The sequence below is a fragment of the Rhinatrema bivittatum genome, chromosome 3 (assembly GCF_901001135.1).
Source record: "Rhinatrema bivittatum chromosome 3, aRhiBiv1.1, whole genome shotgun sequence".
Classification (NCBI taxonomy): Eukaryota; Metazoa; Chordata; class Amphibia; order Gymnophiona; family Rhinatrematidae; genus Rhinatrema; species Rhinatrema bivittatum.
This window is the reverse complement of record NC_042617.1, coordinates 387,632,155-387,648,161: the sequence shown is the minus strand read 5'-3', so window position 1 is coordinate 387,648,161 and position 16,007 is coordinate 387,632,155. Positions and strand designations below refer to the sequence as shown.

Here is a 16,007-nt window from a genome sequence, read left to right as displayed (position 1 = left end):
GGCCCAGCAGCTGCTTTCTGCTCTGAACTCCCAAGTCAATTGGAATCAGCACCTACTGGGTTGTTGCACTGTGAAATTTCATTTGCTACTAATTTGGTTTCTCCCCTTTTTTAGTCCCTACCTATTTTAGTCATCGTAGAGCTTGGCTTGTGGTTCAGCTTCTCTCCAGAACCTGGCACAATATGCCCTTGGTCAATAGATGTCTGTGTTGCCTGATGGCTTTATCTTCATCCCTAGCATTATGAATGCTGATTGCACAGCACTGATCCAAGGAGCAGATATGGGATTGGAGACGTTTCCTGTTGAACACTGCACAACATTACTATTGAGCCATCAGTTTGGACCCCTATGCACATTTTCTTTTTTAATTACTTAATTTTTTAAGATACAAGATAATATAAGTAAATCACAGCTTGTTTAGAGAAAAGGCTGCTGAACTGAAAAATGAGATTAGCCAGTTAAAGTCTACGAAGACGAGGATAAGTCAACTCAACCTAAAAATAATCAGGCTTAAAAGGAGAAAAGTATTGATAAAACCTAAAACATGTGTTGCAGAATTTCTTAACATAAAGGAATAGGTCTACCCCTACAACCTTCAAACAGGAGAGTCCATCAGAGAACTGGTTGGGGTGGAAGGAGTGTTACCAAATGGTCAGGATATAAAAAAAATATATATTACCCTTAATTGGTTCAAAATGATTAGCTTGTAAATTACATGTTTACATTTATTAATCTGCTTATGTTAGTATTCAACTCAAGATGATTTACAGTACAAATAAAAATCCTTTCAATAAAACCATCTCTCCCCCCCCCCCCCCCCCCCCCACCTCACATTATTCACTATCTACTTCCCTTTGATTTCAACCAAATTAAAAATACAGCATAATGGTCCCCTCTTGGCTTTTGGAACCCAAGAGCCTTTCCATATTTAACCAAAAAAGAATCATACAGCCACATACATCATCACTGTAATTTAAGGAAGGATAGCACTCAATTCATTTGCAATAAAGATTCAGGAATCAAATTTCCTAAATAATCAATTCTTTACCACCTCCTAGAAAGATGAAAAAATCATTCACTGGATAACTGGTCCCCCCTTCTAACAATTATTAATGGAGCTTATCTTTACTAGAGAAGATGAAGGGATAAATAGATCAAAAGAGCTGGAATAGGTCATTCCCTTTTAGCCTCTTAGCTAGTCAAATAAGGTAGGTGAGGTAAACTTTTTTTTTTTTTTTTTTTAAGCTGAGGTGGGTGGTCAGTCAATACAGGATAATTCCTTTCTTATCCTTGTGGGTTTTAATACAATCACTTTGTGTATGTCAGGGCTGAACAAATTTGGGGCACCAGATAGCTAAGGGAACTACTGATGCTATCACTCCCTTACCCCTCATCTCCCTGGCTGGCAGGAAAAAGAGCGATGCAACATACCTCTCCTGAAAAACATTGTGTGATGTGAGAGCAAACTGGATGAGTTTTCTTCCTTTATGAATTTGCTGGAAAATATATTGAATGGTTAAAACATCTTGACTTGGTTTAGAATTTCAGCTTTAATTTTAGTTTTAACATTTTTTAATATGTATTCATTACAGGAAAGAAAACAATAACATAATTTGTAACGACATTAAAGAAGGTGAAAAGAGAGCTATTCCTAATCCAGTTGTTACTTTTGAAGAAGCATTTCAGTATTTTCCTGAAATTATGGATACCATCCAAAAAGTTGGATTTCTGAAGCCTACACCAATTCAGGCATGTTTTTTTAATCTAGTTAGTTTAATATCCTTTGTTAAAGTTTGTACTTCATGTCTTACATTTTCCTTTTTTAGTCGCAGGCCTGGCCTATCATACTTCAAGGACTTGATCTCATTGGCATTGCCCAGACTGGCACTGGAAAGACATTAGCCTATTTATTGCCTGGCTTTATTCATTTGGATTCTCAACCAATGTAAGGAAAAACATAGTTTTATTTTACTGCATGACCAAACTAATTTTTAAAAATAGCTCCTTAGACATGCCATTTAAAAGGAAAGATTTTCAGATCTTTCATTCACATTTTCTTTTTAATGTTAATGATTTCCTTGTCAATCCTGCTTAGGTGTGTGGATGCAATGCTTCTATTGTTTTAACCAGGATACCTGCAATATCTCTAAGTCTCATGACGTATCTTTTCTGTTCAGTAACCATTTATATTTCATAATGGAGAGAGAGAATTTCAAATAGAAGAAATTTTGATGATATTTAAAGTAAATCCTCAATTTTTTTCATAATGTACATTCTCCCTGGACAAACAAGATAGTCGCACAAGTGAATATCATCCAACAGCACTGCGACACAAGGTTTTTCTGAACAGTCCTGGACCTTCTGGCACAGCCACCCACCACAAGTCTCCTCAGTCTTTCATCTGTTCTTGCAAATTAACATGTTCTATTCTTTTTCTGTCAAAACTGTTTTGTATGTAGTTACCTTTATTTTTTTTCCTTAAATTATTTTCCTTTTATTTCTAATTCAGAAAAAGTTTTAAGTATTGCAGTTTTAGTTCAAAATTGAATTCAGCTTAGCTTCTATCCTTTTCACAGCGTCGGGATTCAAAAGATCCCTGTATGTACCCATATCAGTCCAAACTCCTGGGGGTCAGATTCAGGAAGCTGCTTAGTGTATATTCAGCAGGATAAATGTCCCAGTGAATATACCAGCCTAAAGTTCTCTGGCTGTATATAGGCGGCCCGAGAAGAGGAGGAAACCCGATAAGGCTGCTGCGAATCCCACGTTATGGCCAGAGAAGATCAGGACCGCTGCAGAGCCCATCCTTCGGCAACCCACGCAGAGGGATAGCATGTGACAGTGAGAGCCTGTGCTTGAGCAGGAGAGCATGTGGGAGTGAGAGCCTGTGTGTGAGTGAGACAGCATGTGCACGAGAGAGAGACAGTATGTATGTATGAGAGAGAGCATGTGAGAGTGAGAGCTGTGGATGCGTGAGACTGCATGTGAGTGAGAGCCTGTGTGTTTGTGTGAGATAGACAGTGTGTGAGAATGAGAACCTGATTGTGTGTTTGAGGGATGAAGACAGATGGAGAGAAAAGAAATAGAAAAAAAAGACCCTGTAAAAAGGAATTGGCAAAAAAACAAGAAAGGGAAGGTGGGGAAAAAAAGCCTGACGCCAACCGATTAGAAAACTAAGATCAGACAGCAAAGGTAAAAAAAAAAAAAAAATTACTTTTTAGTGATTGGCATATGTTATCTTTGGGAATGTGCAAGAGTAGCACTTTATGCCGATCTCGCAATGCACGAGATTGGCATGGAGGAAGTGGAAGCCCGCAAATAATTAATGGGAGAGGTTGTGTCATGAAACATATATTTAAGGAAACATACATAAATTGTCGAAATACATTTTGTTCGTTTAACCTTTAACCTCTGGTTTGCTGGTAGACTGAATTACTGTGTCGTGAAATTTTGTCTAAAAAGTGTGTCACCAACATGAAAAGTTTGGAAAGCTCTGCCCTAGAGAGTCGACTAACCAGCTAAAGCTAAGTTCTGCAAAGGTCTGAAGGGCACAAGGCAGCATATGCATAGGAACTCCCACACATGCTCAATAGTAAAGTTTTACTGAGCTACAGAGATGGATCTGTTTTGGTGCCTCCGGATGATATCACCCTATGTCATGGTTAATTGATTGCTATTCTTCTCCAGGATGAAATATAAGCATATCAGAGTACTAGCTTATTGAATGATGGCCATATTACACTATGACTTGTGTGTGACCTTAGTAGTCATGCCTACTACAAATGCAGATGTTTCCCTTATGCCAATGCCTTATGCCAATGCCATGTTTTTTTCTGGGCAAAAAAGAGGAGGAATCCCATATAAACAAGATTGTGGCTCATTTATTCTGTGTTTCTTTTGGCTACCAGTAGAACTGTTTTAGACCAAAATGTTTTTCCTGGGCTGCCTGCATTGCATTTGCGCACAAAGTCACCCAGTTCTGTTGAGATCCCTGTATTAAATAAAAGTGAATATATTTTGAATTGCTCTGTTGTCAGACATTTGTTACTCAATTCTCTAAAGGTAAAGATAAGAACTTCATATGAGGAACAATTAGGCCAAATTCTTAGTAGTTTTTCAGTAAAGTTACATTTTAAAAATGTTGTTTTATTTTAAAGCCCAAGAGCTCAGCGTGGTGGTCCAGGAATGTTGGTTCTTGCTCCAACTCGAGAATTGGCTCTTCAGGTGGAAGCTGAGTGCTCAAAGTATAAATACAAGGGATTTAAGAGGTAAAGCATATTTTTCTGTGACTCTAAGGTACAAACTAGGATTCTGATTAAATTAAAAAATATTTCAAAGTACTTTTGCTAACAGCATATTTTTGAGCGTGTTTTTCTGGTTTATATGTTGATCATTTAAAAGGGTAACAGATCATAGTAACATACTAATGATAGCAGAAAAAGACAAAATGGTCCATCTAGTCTGCCCAGCAACTTTCCGTTGGTAGTAATTGCAGCTCCATGGAGGTTATCCCCAAACCTTGTGTTAAGGGTGGTAATATTAACATTCAAAACAAAGCACTGTGAAACCTATAGTAAAATTTCTGCTATCAACATTTGACAGGGTGAGCAGCCTTATTGATTCAGACAATGCTGCTTGAACTGCTTTGTTTTAGTTCAGAATGGTTTATCACTGTATAAATAACTTGTATTCCTCAACTTCCAGCATTGGCCATCCATGTGGCTTGCACAACAACATAAATATAGAATTTAAATAAATTATTTAGAAAAAGATATGTAGGACACTAGTTGTATTTATTATATTTTTATACTGATCAAAACAATCTTATTTTAATTACTCAAATAGCTACATTCACACAAATCCAAAGGTTAGTATCTAGGAGGGAGGTTTATTGAAATGGTCACTTGTGTGACCTATTAAACAAAATACTTATTTTGACTCCATAAATAGAACATTCTTTTCCTTTCTGATATTTTCTGTATGTGGTGTTGATGCTGTTTATCTTTAAAATTAAGTAAACTTATTAATGTTGGTGTTAAATATGCAATCCTAAAACATAAAACCTCACTTAGAGATTTGCTTGTATTTTAATTCAACTCAAAATAAAAAATAAAGCATGATATTATAATTGTAGTCTTCTCAATGAATGAAAGTGTTTAATAGAAAGTCAATAGTGAGTTATTTTATTGTAGAAGGCTCCTGTTGTCAAACTTAAAATAATTCATGTTCTGTGTGTACCTCATTGAAGTGTTTTAGACAATAGGAGGATTGTACAGTAAAATCATTCAATATTAACTTCCTGTAAAACTGTCATTCATTGAGAGGACTATGATACTACCATGCTTTTTCATCTTTTATTTTGAAATTATTCAAGCATGATTTATTCTCCCTGTTGCTTTTTAATTCAATTCAAACATGCAAGTTGTTAATACTCAGTCCAGAGAGCAGTATTGTGAATAAGACAATTTTAGGTACTTTCTTTAAACATTTTTTAATTTTGCATATTAAGGTACTTAATAGGGGCAAAGGCTGGCCAGCACCATTTTGGAAAGTAGCATTGGCTGGCCCAGATCCTAAAGGTTGCTCCAGGTCCTACTAGGCTACCAGGAAGCAACTTACACTACCAGGTATGGCTGGGCAGTGTGGGCTAGGGTGGGTAAGGGGTTGGGAAAGGGGCCTGTTGGCTATTTTGGGGAAGGAAGTTTGGTCCAGGGAGGGGTGACCAATTTCAAAAGGGAGGGTTTTGGCCCAGGGCATTGCCACATGACTTGGGTATTTTTTTTTTTTTTCACTTTAATGGCTGGGCCGTCTCTAGAGGTGGCAGGGGGTGGGTTGGGATCCCAACAGACTCCTGAGGGGCCCTTTGAGTCGGTGGACATGGTGCTTTTGGGCCACTACTGACTCTTTCAATTTCATGACTGGACCATCAGGATGTACATTAATGTCTAGGTCAGAGCTTCCCAAACTGTGGTTTGGGACCCCAAATGGGGTCACGCAACCTCCAGCCGGGGTCACAGATGCCTCAAAGGGCAGTCCTCTCCAGACTTCACCAGCAGCAGAAGTAGTGGAAATTAGCATGGGATCTTTGAGCTAGCATGCACTCTTATGTCCTGCAATGGTCCTGCCCTCGCTTGAGTTTCCATGTTAACAGGAAGCCATGTGTGAGGAGGGACTGGGGCCACTGCAGGGCCTATGAGCTTTTACTGGCTCATAGATCTTGTGCTGACTTTCATTACTAATGCTGCTGCCAGTTGCAGATCAACATCAGGCATTGGACCAGCCATTGGGGAAGAGTGGGTAGAGTGTGTACAGGTCTGTGCAGGTTGTCACTTCTTCTCTATCCTCTCCCATCACTGAACTTATCTAAGAGAAAAATGTTGCCCATCATCAGCTTGCCCTCTCTTCCCAATAGCTGTCATCCACTTATCGCCTGAGGCCCAAAGGAAAATGTTGCTGCTGATCCTAGTCAAGGGGATGTTTGGATGGGGGCTGTTTGAAGGAACGGATCAGATATAGGAAGGGCTTGAGGGTTGGATCAGTGAGAGAGTGATTGGCTGTGGAAGGTGAGGGAGGGATGCAAGAGAGGAGCTAGGGGTGAGAGTATCAACTGGGGGGGGAGGGATATGTGAGAAAAGAGAGGGAAGAGTATGACAGATCAATTGGGGTTACAAAAATGGCTTGGAGGTGAGAGGTTCAGTGGGGAGGATGTAAAAAGCTGGAGTGGGTGAGCAAGAGGCTAGGCTGGGAAGGGGAGAGGAACTGGAGGATGTAAGAGGAGATCAGCTGGAGGGGCAGAGGTTGAGAGGCCTTCTGGAGGGGGATGGAGGTTGAGAGAGGGGATCAGTTGGCGTGCAGGAATGTGAGTGGAGGGATTGTTGGAAGCAAACTACACCCCCGCTAATTAGATTTGGTTGTCCTCTGGGGTCGTGTGAATTTTCAAGTGCTAAAATGGGGTCACATTGGCTAAAGGTTTGGGAAGTCCTGGTCTAGATGCTCCCGGAGAAAGTTAGCTACATCTCCTAAGTTATAGCAAACTTTCCAAAAAATAACGCTGCTTGTGTTTTTCTGAGGTAAGCTGGGTTTTTATTTGCATGTAATTAGGTATATATGAGCTGCTTTGAATGTATTTGCAAAGCTTATGAATGCAAAGCTCATTTAAATACACATTCTTTTCAGGGAAAATATTGATTGATATTGCCACGATAAGCATTTATCACACAAATGGCGTTCATGCATTAAGTTACTATCGCAGCTTAGTAAATACTTGTAGAGAACATGTACCCCTAGATTCATTATTCTGCTACAAATAAAAAGGGGCAAGGGGTTGATAGTGTGTGATGCGGCTAGCTGCCCCACTATCGCCCCTATAGTGCCACAGGAAAAGGTCTAGTTTCCCATGGTGATACCGGCAATAATGTGAAAAACATTAACGTCTGCAGCTCTGCCGGGAGATAACTGCTCAAACCCCGCCCACACTCCTCCCCTTCCCCTAACTTTAATAATACCGCTCTGTTGCGGTGATAAGGCCCTACTGCACATGATACCAGCACATCGTACAATAAAGAATGACCGTATTAATTTGTGTTATTAATATTTTTTCCTCAGTCCATGGGATTTTGATTTTATTTTCCCTGTTAAGACTGGTGTATAACTTCCCATTGCTAAAATTGAAGAAAACAAAATTTTGATCCTCTTGTGTTCTTAATGACAAACAATTGTATATCAGGTGATACTTTGAAGTTCTGTACGTTAATGCAGTGGTCCCCAACCCTGTCCTGGGGGTCCACCAGCCAGTCGGGTTTTCAGGATATCCACAATGAATATGCATGAGAGAAATTTTGCATGTTATGAAGGCAGCGCATGCAAATTTTCTCTCATGTATATTCATTGTGGATATCCTGAAAACCCGACTGGCTGGTGGGCCCCCAGGACAGGGTTGGGGACACTGCGTTAATGTCTAGAAAGATGTATGCTTAAATTTAAGCCAGCAGTTTGTTGATTAATGGTACATAAAAGAAGTAGTCACTTAATTTTTGTTTCATTTTACAGCATTTGTATATATGGAGGTGGGGACAGAAAAGGTCAAATAAATTTGGTTACCAAAGGAGTGGATATTATTATTGCTACGCCTGGTAGACTGAATGACCTTCAAATGAACAATATTATTAACCTTAAAAGCCTAACATATTTGGTAAGTAGTTTTATTAAATATTACATTTTATTTCATTATTAAAACATCCATTCTAAATAGACTTTTCAGAATATCAGCCAGCTGCTTTGGCTCTGTTGCCTTCACGCTTGGTCTTTTTTTTTTTTTTGGTATATTCTCTTTTGTTTGAATATATACTTTAAACGTTTGCTCTTTTATGGTGTAAAGAGGTACATCTTTAGTCATGGATATATTCCTGTCATCCTGTTGAAAAGGGAAATGAGATCCATTACGCACGTGGGTTTTCTGAGATCTGTACAATTTGTTGCTGGAGTTGTGGATAATTTTCTGGTAGACAAAATCTTATTGATCCCAGGACAAGCAGGATGATAGTCCTCGCATATGGGTGACGTCATTGAACAGAGCCCTATCACGGAAAACTTTCTGTCAAAGTTTTTAGAAAATTTGACTGGCACACTGAGCCCATTGAGCATGCCCAACATGCCATTATCACTCGAGCCACAGGGGTCTCCCTGCAGTCTCTTTTTTTTCCGTGCTGCAGTTTGTGTCTCTGTCAGGAGCCCTATGTGATTTCTCACACCATATTTCCTCATGGAAAAAGTATTTTTCCTCAGAAAAATATCCCCTCATAGGGGTCTCCCATTCTCAGTTCATTTTCTTCGATCGGTGACTAAACCAATTATTTGCAGACGATACCGTTATGTTTTATCGGTGACCGCAGGCCATCGATGGCTGTCTGGCCTTAAATTTGTCCTGGCAACCGGTTTCAAAAAATGTCCAAATTGCCCCCGTATGATGTCTCTCACTGATTCTCACATCGAGTGTGTTTTATATCTGGGTGCAGGACATAATGTTTCTTCATGTCCTCAATGCACCGAGATGACATCAAATGGTAGACGGGCTCGTCTAGAGAAAATGGAGCATCTCTTTAAAATTCAGCTGCAGGGGTTTCCAAAAAGATGGTAATAAAAACCTGCCGAGTACATGAAGGTAGTGGTGACCCACTGTCCCAGACTCCATCCAAGGTGTTGACTAAGTCTGCTTCGGTGCAAGAAAAAAGAACCGAGCACCGAGAAAATAGACACCGGCATTGACGAGAAACACCCAGTGCCGGATCAGATCCTGGAGCGAGCTTGATGGCCATCAAACCGCCCCCCCAAGAAGACCAGGGTAGAGGATTTGTCTGTACCTTCGACGCCACAAGATCCAAAGCAATCACCACTGATATCGGTGCTGGGTTCTGTGCCCCCCACAGGGACCTGTGGAGGAGCCAGTTTTGCCTACTTTGCCACACCCTATAGCTGCTCTGTCTTCATCAGCTATACAGGAGGAACTGGATAGATTTATCCGCCAGGCAGTAGCGATGCCCTCTGAGAGCTTCATCCACCGGTGCCGGTTCCCATACCTCTACCGATGCCGGCGCCATCGATTCTTGAACCAGTGCTGACTAGACTTGATACATTAATCAGTGCCCTGCCAACGCAACCTGCGCCATCGATGACGAAGACACTGATCAAGCATCCGAAAGACCCGATACCGATTCCGGGCTCTTCAGACGATGGAAGCACAGACTCTGACCAACAGCCATCGACAACTCAGCTGATGCCAGGACCGTCGGGACTCTCGGGATTGAGACGTCCGATTCTACCATCGATACCGCATCTATTGCCATTGATGCCACCGAGGCATAACAAAAACCACTGATGGATCCATCGAAGACTATACCGCCATCGATGCCATTCTCCCTTCCTCCTTCCAGTACACATCCACACACCTTTTCTCACAGGACAAGCAGGATGGTAGTCCTCACATATGAGTGACATCATCAGGATGGAGCCCAATCTCGGAAAACTTCTATCAAAGTTTCCAGAACTTTGACTGGCCCCTACTGGGCATGCCCAGCATGGCACTAACCCTGCAGCCAGCAGGAGTCCCCCTTCAGTCTTCTTTTTTCCACGCAGCAGTAGCCTCGCGGTTTAGGAGCTCTGAAGAGATTCCTGACAGGAATTTTCCTCACAGAATTAATTAAATTTAAATATCCCCACAGGGGTCCCTCTAACTTTTCTCAGGCCGCGGTACTCCGGTAAGTTTTTGACCGTTTTCCGTCGATTACCGTCGAGTTTGGCCCTCGCGGCCTACTGGCCGTCGACCGTACCGCGGCTCGATTTTTTCTATGGCCATGGCGTCGGGGTTTCGTCGGTGCCCGGACTGTACTCGCAACATGTCTATCACAGACCCTCATGGAGTCTGTGTAATGTGTTTAGGCCTTGAGCATGATGTCCTGACTTGCACCAAATGTGCCCTCATGACACCAAAAGGTCGCAAAGCCAGAATGGAGAAGATGGAACTCCTCTTTCGTGCTCAAACCCCGACGCCGTCCATCTCATCGACGCCATCGGAACCGGCACCATCGACGTCGCGACAGCATTGTCCACCGTCTGGTGACCGTCCGCCATCGACGTCTTCATGGCCATCGACGCCCGCTACTCCCCCTCAGGATCGAGGGGATCGCAGGGAGAAACATCGACATCGTAGGACTCGGACCGTCAAGGGAGCGAAATCATCGACTTCGCCACCGTCTAAGAAGCCCCGTCCAGGAACAGCACCGACCATTCCTGCGACCGGTGCATCGAGGCCACCCTCACCCGATCGGGGTTTGGGAGTCACTATTCCGCCTGTAAAAGTGGTCCCTCCGACTGTGCCTCTGCCTCCCTCTTCTGTCACGGAGCCGGGGCTGCTTGCTCCAGGTCTTTGGGAAGAACTGGACCGGCTGGTCCAGGAGGCCATCGACAAGGCGATGCAACGACTCCAGGTCCCTTCGGCACAGACACCGGCACCAATTGTGGAACCGGTCATCGACCCGATTCCAGCAGTGCTGGCACCGCTGCTATCCCGGATGGAGGCGCTCATGTCCGCCCTTCCACCGGTGGTTCCTGGGTCTCCGATGGCTCCGGTGCGCTCCCCGTTGACAGTTTCATCGGGTGGAGAAACACCGTTCTGCATCCCTCCTTCAGGAGTTTTGCCTCAGCCATCGATGCCAATTCGTCCCTCGCCACCGATTCATTCATTGGGGGCGATACGTACATCGGCACCAATGCCCTCCATGCCGTCCACGGTGCCCCTGGCAATTCCTTCGATTTTCTCGGAGCTTCGGCCGGGGCCTTCAGGTATCCAACCCCTTTTTCGTCCTACATGTCAGTCTGCTGATCCTTATGACACCTGGGGTGATGATATTTCTTCAGACAGCGATGACTTACCTTCACCTCCCTCTCCTACTGAAAGTAGAAAGTGTTCTCCTCCAGAGGACCTTTCTTTCATTACTTTTGTGAAGGAAATGTCTGAGTTGGTCCCTTTTCAGCTTCAGACGGAGCAGGATGATAGGCACCAGATGATGGAGTTGCTCCAGTTCCTGGATGCCCCTAAAGTGATCACTTCTATTCCCATTCATCAAGTTCTTCTTGACCTCCTCAAAGAATTGGGAAAACCCTGGAGCTGTTAGTCCCAGGGATTTCTACACTAAGCCTTACACACGCAGAGAAACTGCTCCAAACGAAGAAGAAAAAGAGAATCATTTTTTCCTTCCTACATTTTCTCCTTTATTGGGCCTTGATGTAGCAGGAGTTGAAAGTTAATTTACAGCAGGCTAAGGAGGATAGCTTTGCTTGGAATGAGAGACTTTTATATCTATAGTAGTCAGAGCCAACAGGAAGGTTTTATTTTTATTTTTTTTAAAAGGAGAAAGAAAGTTGTCTAAGTGTTCCACAGTTGAGTAGAGCACTTCAGGATATTTGTGATACCAGAGCCAAGTAGGCTAGCATGGAGCTGTGGAGAGAAGAACTGAGTTCCCACCCCACCTCCCTTTATATACCTACTATTTACTCAACGAGTAAGGACTACCATCCTGCTTGTCCTAGGAGAAAGCACAGTTGCTTACCTGTAATAGGTGTTCTTCTAAGACAGCAGGATGTTAGTCCTCAGGAATCCTGCCTGCCACCCCGTGGATTTGGGTTCTCCTTCCGGTTTGTTTTATTTTTTCTCACAGGACAAGCAGGATGGTAGTCCTCACATATGGGTGACATCATAGGATAGAGCCCAATCACGGAACACTTTTGTCAAAGTTTCTAGAACTTTGACTGGCACCTACTGGGCATGCCCAGCATGGCACTAAACCTGCAGCCAGCAGGGGTCCCTCTTCAGTCTTCTTTTTTCCGCGCAGCAGTAGCCACGCGGGTTAAAGAGCTCTACAGAGATTCCTGACATGAATTTTCCTCATGGAATTACTAAAAACTTTCATACCCCACAGGGGTCCCTCCTTCGAATTTTTGACTCCGCTGTACTCCAGTAGGTTTTTACCCGTTTTCGGTCGATTCCCGTCTAGTTTGGACCTACTGGCCGTAGACTCAATTTTTTTCAGAGGCCATGGCATCGGGGTTCCGTCGGTGCCCGGACTGTACTCGCACCATGTCCATAACAGACCCTCATAACGTCTGTGTAATGTGTCTTGGGTGTGAGCATGATGTCTTGACCTGCACCAAATATGCCTTAATGACACCAAAAGGTCGCAAGGCCAGAATGGAAAAAATGGAACTTCTCTTCAGTTCTCAAACCCGGACGCCGTCTATTGCATCGACGTTTTCTGAACCGGCACCGTCCACTTCACGCCAGTATCGGCCACCGGCCTGTGACCGCCCGGTGTCGACGACTTCTCGGCCTTCGACTACTTCTACCCCCCCCTCAGGACTGAGGGGATCATAGAGAGAAACATCGGCATCGACACCGGAAGTCTCGGACCATCGAGGAAGGAAAGTCATGGACCTTGTCATCGTCTTAGCCACCATCGAAGAAACCCCGTCCAGAAAAGGCACAGACCTTTTCTGTGACTGGGTCACCGAGGCAACCCTCACCCGGATGGATATTGGGAGCCGCGACTCCACCTTTAACGGTGATCCCGCCGGCTATGCCTCTACCTCTTTCTTCCCTTCCGGAGCCGGGGGTGCTTGCTCCAGGTCTCCATGAAGAACTGAACCGGAAGGTTCAGGAGGCCATCGATAAGGCAATGCACAGACTCCAAGGTCCCCGGGTGCTGAAATCGGTGCCGGTTACAGAACCGACCATCTATCCCATTCCGGCAGCATTGGCACTGCTGCGCTCGAAGATGGAAGTGCTTATAGCCGCTTTGTCACTGGCTCCGGTGCCTTCCCCGCTTACTCTGTCATCAGGAGGAGAAACACCGTTCCACATCCCACCATCGGGTGTCCTGCCGATGCCTCAACCATCGATGCCGATGCGCCCATCGGTGCCACCGATCCGTCCATCAATGCCCTCGATGCCTTCATCGGTGCCTCCAGTATTTCCCTCGATGCCTTCAGAGCCTAGACCCGGACCTTCAGGAATACAATCATCCCGTCCTCCTCAGGTTCCTAGAGGGGCAGGTGCTGATCCCTATGACACCTGGACCGATGATTCTTCTCAGGACATCGATGAATTGCCATCGCCACCTTCTCCTACTGAAAGCAGGAAGCATTCTCCTCCAGAGGACCTATCCTTCATAAATTTTGTGAAGGAAATGTCTGAATTGGTTCCCTTCCAATTGAAGACTGAACAAGATGATAGACATCAAATGATGGAGCTGTTACAATTCCTGGATGCCCCTAAGGAAATAACCTCCATCCCTATTCACCAGGTTCTTTTGGATTTCCTAAAAAAGAACTGGGAACACCCTGGTTCTGTTGCTCCACTTATTTGGTCCAGTCAGTCCCAGGATTCCAGAAACCTCAGCTAGATCACCAATCTGTGGTTGTAGAATCTGCCCAAAAGAGGGCAAAAAGGTCAAAACCCCACTCTTCCTTTCCCCCAGGTAAGTAACAGAAATTCCTGGATGCCATTGGCCGGCGTGTCTTCCAGGGATCAATGCTTTTCTCTCGAATCGCCTCTTACCAGCTATATATGACCCAGTACAACAGGGTCTTTTCAAGCAGATACAGGACTTTGCAGGGTCCCTGCCTCAGCAATTCCAGGAACAGCTTCAAACCCTGGTACACAAGGGTTTTGAGGCAGGGAAGCATGAAATAAGATCCTTAAATATCTTCGACACTGCTTCCAGGGTATCTGCAAATGCTATTTCGGCAAGAAGGTGGGCCTGGCTTAAATCTTCTGACTTGCTCCCTGAGGTACAAGACAGATTATCTGATCTGCCCTGCATAGGAGACAATCTGTTTGAACAGATTCAGCAGACGGTGATGGAACTCAAGGAGCATCATGAGACCCTTCGCCAGCTCTCTCTGATGCCCTCTTGAGTATTCCTCCAAACAGCCATTCAGGAAGGATACTAAAGTCATTCTTCCATCCAAAGAAATCCTATCCACCACAGTCTAGGACTCGTTCCACGAGACCTTTCCAAAAGGCCCAGTCTCGTCAACCTCATAAACAAAAGCCTCAGGCAGCTCCTCAGCTGGGCTCTGCTTCTGGCTTTTGACTCCTGCATAGAGAGCAGCAGCCAGCTTCCACTGCCTCAGATACCAGTGGGAAGTCGATTGTGCCATTTCAACAACAGGTGGCACACAATCACCTCAGACCTGTGGGTCCTTACCATAATCTCTCAAGGTTATCACCGGAACTACTCACTACTCCTGGAGCAGGAGGTTTCCCTCCTCCTCCTCCAGTCCAGAGCAATAGAACCAGTGCCCTACTCCCAACAAGGCCTAGGATTCTATTCCCAGTACTTTCTAATTCCCAAAAAGTCAGGCAATATTCATCCAATTCTGGACCTACATGCCCTCAACAAGTACCTCCACCGAGAAAAGTTCAAGATGGTAACCTTGGGTTCCCTCCTTCCTCGTCTGCAAAGAGGAAACTGGCTCTGCTCTCTGGATCTCCAAGATGCGTACACACACGTTGCGATAAATCCATCTCATCGCAGGTTCCTGAGATTTCTGGTAGGCCGCAAGCACTATCGATACAGAGTGCTCCCATTCGGCCTGGCATCTGCACCACGAGTCTTCACAAAGTGCATTGTAGTAGTAGCAGCCTTCCTCAGGACTCAAGGTTTTCATGTCTACCCTTATCTATACGATTGGTTGATCAGGGCTCCCACTCAGCAAGCTGCTCTGTCGTCCCTATGTCTTTCTTTACACACTCTGATTTCACTTGGACACCTTGCAGGCAAAGGCATTTCTGCCTCTGCAGTGAGCTCTCACTCTCATCTCTCTTGCACACCAGCTACAGTCTCAGTGCCGCACGACTGCACACCACTTCCTCATCCTACTGGGACACATGGCGGCCTCAGTACAGGTTACCCCAATGGCCCGCTTGGCCATGAGTCATGCAGTGGAATCTAAGGTCACAATGGACTCGGTCCATCCAACCTCTATCGACCACTGTCCACATCATCGACTCACTCCGCCAGTCTCTAGCCTTGTGGAAAAATCAGATCAATCTCCTCCAAGGTCTGCCCTTCCAGACTCCAGACCCACAAATAATTCTCACTATCGATGCTTCCAACCTCAGCTGGCGAGCCCATGTTGCCGATTTGCAAACACAAGGTACTTGGTCTCCAGAGGAAGCCAAACATCAAATCAATTTCCTGGAGTTGCGAGCAATCAGATATGCTCTCAGGGTGTTTCAGGATCGCCTTTCCAATCAGGTCATCCTGATTCAGACGGACAACCAGGTGGCCATGTGGTACAACAAATAGGGAGGGATGGGCTCCTACCTACTCTGTCAGGAAGCTGCACAGATATGGGTGGAGGCCCTCTCCCACTCGATGTACCTCAAGGCCACCTATTTGCCGGGAGTGGACAATGTGTTGGAGGACAACCTAAGCCACGCTTTCAATCCG

General features: G+C 44.6%; 1 protein-coding gene across 1 annotated transcript in view; it reads left to right on the top strand.

Moving 5' to 3' along the window:
• DDX43 (DEAD-box helicase 43) overlaps window positions 1-16,007 on the top strand; it is a 487,172-nt gene that overhangs the window by 156,341 nt on the left and 314,824 nt on the right. The window contains exons 6-9 of the mRNA XM_029595625.1: window positions 1,593-1,749; window positions 1,827-1,945; window positions 4,158-4,268; window positions 8,050-8,191. Of these exons, the coding sequence (XP_029451485.1) occupies window positions 1,593-1,749; window positions 1,827-1,945; window positions 4,158-4,268; window positions 8,050-8,191 (529 nt within the window). The remainder of the gene's footprint in view (window positions 1-1,592; window positions 1,750-1,826; window positions 1,946-4,157; window positions 4,269-8,049; window positions 8,192-16,007) is intronic.